Source organism: Amblyomma maculatum, chromosome 4, assembly GCF_055883805.1.
Source record: "Amblyomma maculatum isolate TAMU_Amacu chromosome 4, ASM5588380v1, whole genome shotgun sequence".
Classification (NCBI taxonomy): domain Eukaryota; kingdom Metazoa; phylum Arthropoda; class Arachnida; order Ixodida; family Ixodidae; genus Amblyomma; species Amblyomma maculatum.
In genome coordinates, this window is record NC_139347.1 from 158,080,991 (window position 1) to 158,092,241 (window position 11,251).

General features: G+C 45.5%; 1 protein-coding gene across 1 annotated transcript in view; it reads right to left on the reverse strand.

Annotated features, from left to right (window-relative positions):
* LOC146193353 (uncharacterized) overlaps nt 1-10,918 on the reverse strand; it is a 28,589-nt gene extending 17,671 nt beyond the window's left edge. Inside the window, exons 1-2 of the mRNA XM_084600084.1 lie at nt 10,808-10,918; nt 7,203-7,339 (exon numbers count right to left, since the gene is read on the reverse strand). Of these exons, the coding sequence (XP_084456210.1) occupies nt 7,203-7,339; nt 10,808-10,912 (242 nt within the window). The 5' untranslated portion in view covers nt 10,913-10,918. The remainder of the gene's footprint in view (nt 1-7,202; nt 7,340-10,807) is intronic.
* Nucleotides 10,919-11,251: the final 333 nt, after the last annotated feature.

Sequence of the window (11,251 nt, forward strand, 5' to 3'; positions counted from 1 at the left end):
TTTCCGAAAATTTACGTAGTGATACCAGTGTTGCCCACGACCACCTGCGATTATCATATTGCAACTCGGTGTCCAGCACCAGAGTTGGGCATTTGACCTCAAAAACCTTGACCTCACCTCAAACTCAAAAAATATTTGGCGACCTCACTCAACCTCAACCTCATCAATTGAGGTTGAGGTCCCCCAGGCGACCTCACCTCACTTTTCAGGTGACCATTGGCGACCTCATTCAACCTCACCTCAAACTCAAAATGTGAGGTTGAGGTCGGGCGCTCGACCTCAAAAAAAAAAAAAGAATCTATAAATTAAACCGTAACTTAAAGCAAATACAGATTTCTCGGTAATCCTGGGGTATATAGGCTAGCCAGAATTTTGTCTTATGAAGGCTGTATTTTACTCCTAATTTTATACAGCAATTAATATTCCGGATAAAATCAGAAAAACTCCGGGCACTACCATGTCCAACTCTGCACTTAACTGGCAATCCTCTCGACCTCCTCGCCTACCCTTTTGTGGTCGGTTTAATGTAAGGCCTACATGGGTACCACGTTACTACGCGTAGGCCCATAATGCAATACGAAGAGTTTATCCCATCTGACCCACGTGAATAAGATTCGTTTTAGAAATAAAACAAGTCAGTTCTTACTATAAACTGAAAAGACAAATGCTGTTGACCCTAGTGACGACGACAACAATGACGATATGCTCTAAACAGACAGGGGCACAGCGAGACACACGGGACGGGCGCTTTTTTTTAGCGCCCGCCCCGTATGTCTCGCTGTGTCCCTGTCTGTTTAGCGCTATGTGGCAAGAAAATCGGCACCAACTCGCCCAAGCTTCCATCCTTGCTCTTTTTCTTAATTCGAAAAAAAATTGATGATTGCCGAGCTTTTTTTTAATGCACTGTACAGCCGCCCTGATTTTTAACAATATAGCGCGAGCATCGACCAAACTGCTCGTCAGCGCCTTATAACGGCGATAAGCGTGCAACACGGCGAGAGTTAGTGCATGCGCAAGAATGTGGAACGTCGCAAACAGATATTGTGACAGGGCGTGTGTCTTGTGATCCGAACAGCGTTGCAGAAGACGCTCTCTCTTCGTGCGCGTGCGCGAACTCTCGCCGTGTTGCACGCTTATCGCCGTTACAAGGCGCTGAGCAACGATTTGGTCGACGCTCGTGTTATATTGTTAAAAATCAGGGCGGCTGTACATTGTCTTACGCCAGAATACATTAAATTAGGAAAAAAATAGGAATACAGTCGTGCCATCGTTAGTATGGACGTTTGTTTCCGACAAAAACTGTCTATAAAGCAAGTCATCCATAATAACGAGTCGTGAATAAAAACGAAATTTCAGTTCAGTTCAGGCGTTCAGTCGTGTCCGACTCTTCGTGACCCTATGGACCATGTCACGCCACGCTTTCCGGTCTCTCACTATTTTCTTAACATCACATAGCTTCATCTGCAATGCCTCGAGAATGCCATCTAACCGTCGCGTTCGCTGCCTACCCCTTCTCCGGCGACCCTCAACCTTTCCCAACATCAAATCTTTCTCCAGCGACTCCTCTCTTCTCATCAGATGACCAAAGTAGCTGAGCTTTAACTTTAGAATGTGACCCTCCAATGAGCAGTCAGGGTTTATGGTCGACAATATCGACTGATTTGATCTTCTGGCAGTCCAAGGAACTCTTAAGAGTCTTCGCCAGCACCACAATTCAAACGCGTCAATTCTTCGGCGGTCAGCCTTTTTGACAGTCCAACTCTCGCATCCATACATCACAACTGGAAAGACCATAGCACGGGTTATACGGATCTTGGTTGGCAGACTAATGTCTCTGCTCTTTACTACTCGGTCAAGGCTAACCATTGCTCTCTTTCCCAGAAGCAGGCGTCTCCTAATTTCATGGCTGCAGTCTCCTTCCGAGGTAATCTTGGTGCCCAAGAACAGAAAATCTGTCACAGCTTCCACTTCTTGTCCATTGATGCTCCAGGACTTGATAGGGCAAGACGCCATGATCTTCGTCTTTTTAATGTTCAGTTTAAGCCCAAACTTCTCACTCTCTTCTTGTACGCGCATCAGAAGTCTCTTGAGTTCCACTTCACTTTCTGCCATTAAAGTGGTATCATCCGCATATCTAAGGTTGTTGATACGTTTTCCAGCAATCTTCACTCCAGCTGAAGACTCGTCCAGACCGGCCTTCCTCATGATGCACTCTGCATATAGGTTAAATAGGCAGGGCGACAGTATGCAGCCTTGCCTCACCCCTTTCTCAATCGGAAACCAATCAGTAAGACCATGCCCAGTTCTGACTGTGGCCTCTTGCCCTTCATAAAGGTTCCTGAGGAGACAGATGAGGTGAATTGGAACTCCCATCTCTTGGAGAGCTTGCCACAATCTGCTGTGATCTACGCAGTCAAACGCTTTCGCATAATCAATAAAGCAGAAGTAAATGGGTTTCTGGAACTCTCTTGCTTTTTCCGTGATCCAGCGAAGGTTGGCAATAAAAACGAAAAGTATGTAATTAAGAAAAAATATAATTAATGGCTGCTGTTTTAATTAATTTGGGTATTTAAACACAGCCGAGATGTCGATGCTACCCTCTTCTCCATAAATCCGTCGACCCGAAACGTCTTGTCTGTTCTTAAACCTTGTCAGCCATCCTCTTGAGTAGCTGAAGCCAGTAACGTCTAGACATAGCGTAAGATAATATTTCTCAATAAACATCCCCCTGTTTTACTGAACAAAAATTACGTAAGTCATCACAGGTAAAACCTATCAAGACGGAGGAGAAGAAGCACCCATAATGTTGCCGAGGCAGCGAGCCTTCTCTTGAAGCATTTCGTCGCTCACGACAGCACCATTCGCGTACACATTCCCGAACCACGTTAACAAGGCTGACTCCATTTCTTCAAACTGTGCTGGGCACTGTTGGACTGTGGCTTTCGCTGCGATGCCGACGTTGAGCCATTTATCGGAGTCCTGTAGTATCGATGCTACCGTCGACCTGACGAGGCTGAAGCCTAGTTGAACTTCGGTCCAGTCTTTCACGGCTTGGATTGACTGAGATGGCTTTTGCCGCTTGTATTCACAGATTTCCCGCTTCGCGCCTAAGTTCAGCTCCATTCTTTTGCGTTTAACTCCCGCCATGCCAAAAGTCAGACAAAAGTTGAGGGTTACAGGCATCTGCTTCTTTTCACTCTTTTTCCCTATAGTTAACCTCCCTGACTTTCCGTTCTTCTGATTCTCTCTTTTTTGCCTTGTACTGTTCCTGTAAGGAAACGAGGGAGTCAAGCTGGCAGGCTACTATACAGAGGGCTATCAAACAGCCCTTTCCTGTGCCGTTGTATGTGTTCCTATGAAACAAACACTGCAAGCTGAAGTACAGTTTTAAACGACGGCTAGCGGACTACGAAGAGCTCAGACCTTGTCAAGGCTGCATCGTTGACTCAAGGCGAAGCCGACATGCGGATCGCTGTGGTGCAAAATGTGGTAGTTCGGCAGCGCAACAGTGACGAAAACCAGGAGCATGAGAAGGAAGGGCGTCCAGGACGGGACACCCGGTCCTGGTTGCGTGCTCGTCGCCTTTCTTTTGTCGCTCTACTTCCTGAGTGTGTCTTAACCCTGACCGAAAAGCGTTAACGGCTTCATGGAACACACTGTGTGTTCTGGGATAGAAAAACTTCAGTTCCCACCCCCAATTTTGGCACTTGTCTTTCTTCCTATTATTTCTTTCTTAAGCTTTTACCGGCTCTCTTCCGTTCACGTTCAGCAGAATTTATTGCGACCACATGTTGCTGTTTTCCCGACTGCGGCCTCTCGTTGCGGCGCTGCCGCTGCACCCAGAAATCTCCCGGTTCCCTCCTATTGGAGTCTTTCTTTTAGTTAGCCGACCCTCGGTTTGCTGTATACGATCCCTGCCATCCACCCTCCTTTTCTCTTCCTCCTCCCTTCTTTTCCGCTCTTGCGCCCCCCCCCCCCCTCACCTCCCCTCCTAAAATGACGACACGCCCGCTTTGGTTCTGTCCAACTCCACAGGACTGGTTCAGGCATCCGACCGTATCGGCTGTCGCATAGGTTCCCGGCCTGCGCCCCCGTTCGGACTCCCCTGCTTTTTTCGAACGATGTCCATATTAACGAGACAAAAATACATGGGCCGAATAGCCTGTGTGCATTCATCCCCTGTCCATTGTTCAGAGAGCTAGTTTCTATATTAACGAGGCATAAATACATTGAAAAATCTTCGCCCCCAGAAAAACTATCCATATTTCGGGTCCTCCATATTAACGGATGTCATATTAACGGGGCACAAATTTTCCATAATAGCCACTCATGAAACGACTTGTGAAGACTAAATCCCGAACGAAATAAACAAAAGAGGAAAATACAGCAAAACACCAGTTAATCATAAAACTCGGCCAACGCCGAATAAACCTTCAGAAAATTTCGAAGAGGAATGCTGTTTATCTTATGAGGTCCCAACCGGCCACTCCTGGGCGTTTGTTTATAATTCTGTGATCCCGTGGCGTATTGCAAGAATTAGCGAAATTGCTTCTTCGAACACCACGCTTATATTAAAAAATTACAAGAGTCGGAACTGCTAGGAAAGAGGGTTAAACGTGAACCACTTTGCTGTCGCGAAATTCGGCTCGCCCTTCAAATTTCGCCGGAGCAAAATGTCCAACTCCCACCCGCCTAAAAAAAAAAACACGCGATATAAATACTTGTACGTCCGAACCGAATAATGGATGCCATTTCGCCAACAATTCTGAGACGAGCTTCTTTGTGGTATTCACTTGTTTTCCTTTAAAGACTGAACTAATAAACTGCACGGTGGTGTCTCCGAAGCTGCTCCGCCGCATGCACCGTACGTGAATCTAGAGAAACTCTTTCCCCGTTAGTGTCGTATAGTTACAGCACATAAACGTAAAATAAAGATAAGAACAACAGAAAGGAGGCGAGCAAGCAGCCCGGAGGGACCGTGCTCCCTGCTGTGCGCGCGCTCCTCCCTTCGCCGTCCGTCTCCATGGCATCTGGTTTTGCTCGTACAGTGAATGCCGAACTGTCACCAATACACACCAAAAGGCAATGGCGCATGTGTGCCAGCTCCGCTTTCAGAGACTAGATCGCGCTTTCCAAAACTTGCAAAAGAAAAAGAAAAAAGAAATTCAATGACCGCGCCGGTAAGTGGAGAGGAGGGTTGTGCTATGGGCCTCTGAAAAGATGCCAAAGAAAGAGCCTAATGTGAGGGAAGAAGCCTGTTCTCTTTTCGGCAGTGTACGAACTTAATTGACATACAAGAAAATATAGATAAAGAAATACCATGTTGACGAAAGTAATAACAAATGTCGCACACTAAAAACAGAAGAGAACTGCGCTTCCCAGAGCGTATAGAAGGCTTGAGACATCGACTTAGTACTACATTCCTGAGTGCTAGCATGTAATTGGTTTCATTCACGTTATCCAAATTGATTTTTAAAGAAAAAAACAAATGTCTGAAAAAATTATTCCGACATCTGGCCACAAAAATTTTCATCCGATTGATTTGTCCGTCTCGAGCAGACGGGAGCACAAAAGAGACACGCTCAGTTCGCCACACCAATTCGTCCGTCTAGACACCAAAATGTCGAGCCGGAAACCATCTCAATACTTTCTAGCTCATAAAAAGATGTAGGAGAACGCTTTTCCTTTTTTTTTTTTTCTGCGCCTGAATAAGAGATTTCAAGAGAAACCTGATATTATGAAGTTAAGAATCCCTTACTCTCCTCCTTCCTCCTGCATTGCTTGATTTCACTAGAATTTGAGAGAGAATCAAATGGCCTTAGCGGTGCAAGAACTTTTTGTTTTTCATTGGCCTTTACTGTATGCAAGCCCCATATATTTTTTGTCTCTTCTATCTCGGCAAATAGTTAACATGCGCAGGTTTCTTTCCTGTATATCAGCTGCGTCTTATAAGCTGTGCCGTACCGCTACACTAGCACCTTCATCTCATTTCAGTTGTTCGGGGCCACCTGTGAATCTATTAGAAGAAACAAGCAGCACAAGGCCAAAGAGAGGTTGTTCTGGAGAATACAAGAATATAAATTTACAGGACCGGAATATAGAACGATGACGTACAATTCGAAAGGGAGGACTTTGATAAAATGCTCAGATGGTATTGGTATTGTGCCGGTTTTCCTGGTTTGGTCATGTTTTCCTTTCTTTTTATATCTGTCAGTATCACGTGCTCTAACAATTTCGCTGCACCATTTTCTGTTAAGTTTCCATGTAAATAATGTACAGCGGGGTCCTTTATCGAATGTAAGGCAGCAGCCGCGACGTTAGCGCCTAAAAACGGGCATGCACACGACAAACAGGTCTGCTCCGCGCCGTCTGCGCAAAGACAGTTTGCTTCGCTTTTTAGTTTGCATGTTTCTTTGCGGCATCCGACAAAGGCACCCCGGTTCAACGTGAGTTATGTGCTTTGCGCGCTCCTGGGTGTTTGAGCCTGCGGAAAGCATCGGCACAAACAAGTCAGAGAAAACGGGGGTGGCGGGAAGGGGGGGGGGGGGGGGGGGGGCATGAGGAGTTCGCGAAGTAAAAAAAAATATCTCCTTCTAAGAAGACCAGTGGGAAGCGTCCTCGGGCTGCGGACATTACGGTGGAATGCCGAAAGCTGGGCAGGGGCTGCGACATCTGGTCGTCCGAACGGGGGGTAACCAAACACCGAGAGTCGGCGGGCACACCGCGGCAGTACGCTCGAGCTCCGCGTCAAAAGGGGCGCTCTTCGAAGAAAGCCGCGGCAACAGCAAAAAAGCCTGGACCTCACAATTTCGACCTCACACAATGACGACCTCACTCAACCTCAAACTCACGCGTGAGGTTGATGTCCAATTTCGTGACCTCACTCAAAAAATTTCGAGCTGTCGCCGACCTCACCTCAACCTCACCTCAATCCGTGAGGTTGAGGTCATTTTGAGGTTGAGGTCGACCTCATGAGGTCGAAACCTCATGAGGTTGCCCACCTCTGTCCAGCACTAATGGTCAAAAGTAAGCAGTTAAAATTTACTTTGCGACTGAATAGTTAACATGATTCGCTTCTTCAGCAGTGTTCGTCCTTACTGGTATTACGCTGCGACAAGTCATTCCTACATCTTGATAAGCATATTAACGGGCCAGTCTCTGCTCTCTCAAAAATAATATGTGCCACAAAGTTCGCAACTTACGGTGGGTCGCCTTTGACAAACCAGACGTAGGTTGCGCTGTCATTCTGAAACTTGGTTAGTTTTGCTCTCAAGCAGTCGAGATCCCCGTCCTCATCTTCGTCGAAAATAGCAATGCCACGGGGAAAGTACTTGAAACTCTGGAAACGTAATGCAGGGCGTGTACATTGCGATGCAGGCACAGTTTTGAACTGTATACGCTACTAGCGGATATTGCAATTGCGGGGTCTTGTTAATGACCTTATTTGGTATTCATAACAGGACGTTGGCCACTGCAGTAGACAACAAGCAAGATGATGCTGCTAGAGACGCGTAGATGATGTTTGTAACTAGTTTGTAGCCAGCTATGGAACCACTTTATCGGCAACGATAAGGACACGTCATCCTTAAATATGGATTTCACAATGGTAGCTCTACTACTCCAGATACATTTCTAAGGACCGCTGTAGTATCTCCCGGTGACCTTTGAGCTCAGCTGAGGCTAGACCGAGACTTAGCCTGGTTATAGCGACAAGTCTCACTTAGTGTACTGCATGTTTAACTGATGCATTGCCACATGACTACCAGAAATATATGTAGTGAATTAGTTCAATGCAGGGGTTTCGAAATTGAACTTAATGGTACCTCAGCTCATATAAGTATAATTTCACTGACCTAACTGCATGCCTGAATCAATGACCTGTAATTAGATAATGATTAAAAATTTGAACTTTTAGCTACAATGTCAACCGATATAGCTAAAAATTACGATGAGTAGAATGCGGGAATATATATCATCCCACTGCGAATGCTTGATTTCGGCTGTACCCTGGGTTAAAACCCAGTAATTTTGTTTACACTGAAAGAATCATTGAATAGCGTGTAAGACAAGGTAAAATATCACCGTAATTTTGAAAATAAGTGACAAAGTGAAGCATCAAATTCATTTTTTTTTTTCAGTGCTGGGCAGATCGTTCTATGCGCCTATAGTATGAAAGTTTCACACCGAAGGGCCCCAGTGTGATGTGTTGTGTGAATTTGTGTGTAATTAATATTTGAATTCCTTATTTAGTTGAGGCATTATTGCCATATTATTTCAATATAAACCGAGAACATCTCATTCCCACCGTAATCTCGTATACCTAATGCTTCTACTATTTGTTGGCCTTTTCGAAGTTTCAGAACAGCCTCGTCTTCTACACTTTCTGGCCAAGTTTATAAAAGCAATTTCATCTGCCGCTGTCCAGTAATTTTAGTGGCAGCTATAAAGGCACAGACCCTTCATGCCTAAACCCCAGCCTGACACTGGATTACTACTGCATTGTAGGCCATGGGAAGAGTAGACGGCAAGAATATAAGCACTCTGTGCAAAAACGAATTGCACGCAGTTGACACCTCAGCAATCGTGTACGCATCATGTAATCAAAGTGCAGACGAGGCCCATATGAAAGTACTGAAAAATAACCAATTCTTTCACAGAGACCATATTTCTTCGCAAGGAGAGAGGCGCAACGCACGGAAATATGGGAAAGGTCGTGGTCCCGCACAGGAGGTAGTTATGCTAATGATAGTGGTGATGCTCCGCGTACTTTTATCTAACAGCGTGCTTAAACCCCAGCATAGCTACTTCTTTCGAGACAGACAGAGAGGGAGAGGGAAAAGAGGGGAGGGAGACAGAGAGTGAAACTCTTCAATGTAAAAAAACAAATTCAGCGGGTGTTTAGAATTTGCTGCTATGCTGTGCCACATTGGATAAGGAATTAAAAATAAGGTCACTCCAATGTGCCCCTACGTAATGCTACTACTACACATCTGTTCGCCAAGTAGTTCAGACTGTTCTACTCCCTTAGAACAATTTGTCTGTCCTGAGTAAATTAAATTTCACCGGGGAAAATGCTGACACGAACTCCCAAGTGACATTTTAATATTATAAGGAAATTGAAACGTCACCTGCAAATCTCATCAAGCTAGACGAATCTGTCGTATTTTTCACATTTCAGCTCACCCCCAATGAACCGAAACAGCAGCAGAATAAATAGGGGCCGTCAAATGGCAGTACTATGTCACATGCGAGTTTGTACTGCGAGAAATAATTGGGCGGCACACTCCGCCTATGAAGTTACGACGCAACAGTGTTAATGACTCCTCTTGTGGGTTCTCGTCCACTTGACTGCTACTCGCTTAACCGCTAGTTCATTATTTTCGTGCATTTATTATCGCTCACAAACACCCATTAGCACACAGTCGTCAACTCCCACGCCATATAACCCACCCAAGACGATATAAGTTCCTGCTTTATCCAGGCCATATAACATGTCTGCGTGGTCCAGGGGTTCGTGTCTCGATATAAGAGTCCCGATCATGACGTCACACAGCGCGTCTACCAATCCGTGCCCCTCCATATGTCACCGTCCAGCTGCCAGAGGCATTCCCGTTTTTATGGGCTCGCAACGTCGGTGTCGTAATTTCTGGAGAACGAGCCCGTAATTAAATTTTTCTCAATTATACCAGCAGTAATCTCAACCACAGAACTGATGGGCCGGTTATGAGGCATCTCGTCGTGGGATGACTACGAAGTTCAAAGTAATTTTTCGACGAAACGCACTCGAAAAACTCTAGACAGGAACATTTCCAGACTACAATTCATCTTAGACCCTCCTACGCTGCCCCTTACGAAGTTCTCTACGCCGTCGACACTAGCTGAAAAGGCTGCCTCTTTTCGATGGAGGCGAAAAGCAAGGCGCCCGTGTGCTCTGCGATGTCAATGCACGTTAAGTAACCCCAGGTGGTGGAAATTTCCGAAGCCCTCCCGTACGGCGCTTCTCATAGCCTGAGTCACTTTGGAGCGTTAAACCCCACAAAACCAAACCAAGCTGGCTGAAACTATAGTATGAAAAATGCCGCTGGCAGAAAAATAAATCAATCAATGAGAATCGTGAAATATATAAGCAAGCGCTTTTGTTTGTAAAGTCCGCTACATGCGAGTGACCCATGGGACAGTTTATATATTCAAAATTTTCTGTATGCGACTCTCCCTCATAAATAATTCACGATCGATAAAAGCATTGAATTTTGTCAACAGCAAAGGAAAAACTAGCGACTACGGTTTCTTTTCATGCTTCCTAATGGGGATTTAGCAATTAAGCCTTCAGCTTATCTAGTTCAACGACTAGGCTTACTCGACATCATCATTCGAAATCAGTAACAACTTATCTTGCAGGACAGACGAATTGAAGCCTCATTTCAACTCCTACCATTCAGGGCATGGCCGTGTCAATTACCAGAGGCTCTTAAAGCTCTCATAACGTCTAGAGGCTGCGAGGAATCAAATCGGTGGTAGAAAGGTTCCGATGATTTCCATCTGGAACTACCACCTGTCTGAGACATGTTCGTGATTTTCAAGACATCGAGGGCTCATACGGTTCGCGCTGTCGGAGCCGCTGAAAAGCAATTGTTCTCGACAATGGCATGCTAACGCGTTCAGGTAAAACCCTTGCTCTATTTTATCGACCTAGAATCAACTGCAAAGAGTAGTTAGGTCGAGTCAGTTCTGCATGTGAAGTGATTTGCGGTGCAGAGGGCCGTCAGGAATCGGTGTGAGTGCATGCAGAATGGTGAATCATACATACTTCGAAAGCGTTTGTGAAGTCGAGTGCGCCCGCAGAACAGCCGAATTTAACAGCTAGACACACAAAATACAAGCCGGGCAGTGTGGAAGACAGAAGCGACCGCATTTTGCCGACGGGGTGGTGGTCTACAAGCTCGAGTGCGTGCCGGACCAATATATACGGCGAGGAGAAGGCTAGCGAGCACACGTTTCGGACAAGTGTGCGTTCTGTTTCCGTCATTGTGGCTCAAATTAAATTGCTGTCAAGCCAGAAACTAAATTAAAAATTTGGACATATGGCTTTCTTTCTGACAGACCGTTCTAATTTCGTTCAACCCTTTAGCCGTTTTTTTTTCGTGCGTTCCGACACTAGTAACATAATGATATCTACCAAATTTCCCAAGCGCTTTCTCTTACACGCAGATGCAAGTGAAATTTCTTTGCAGCTTGTTTTTCTAAAACAACA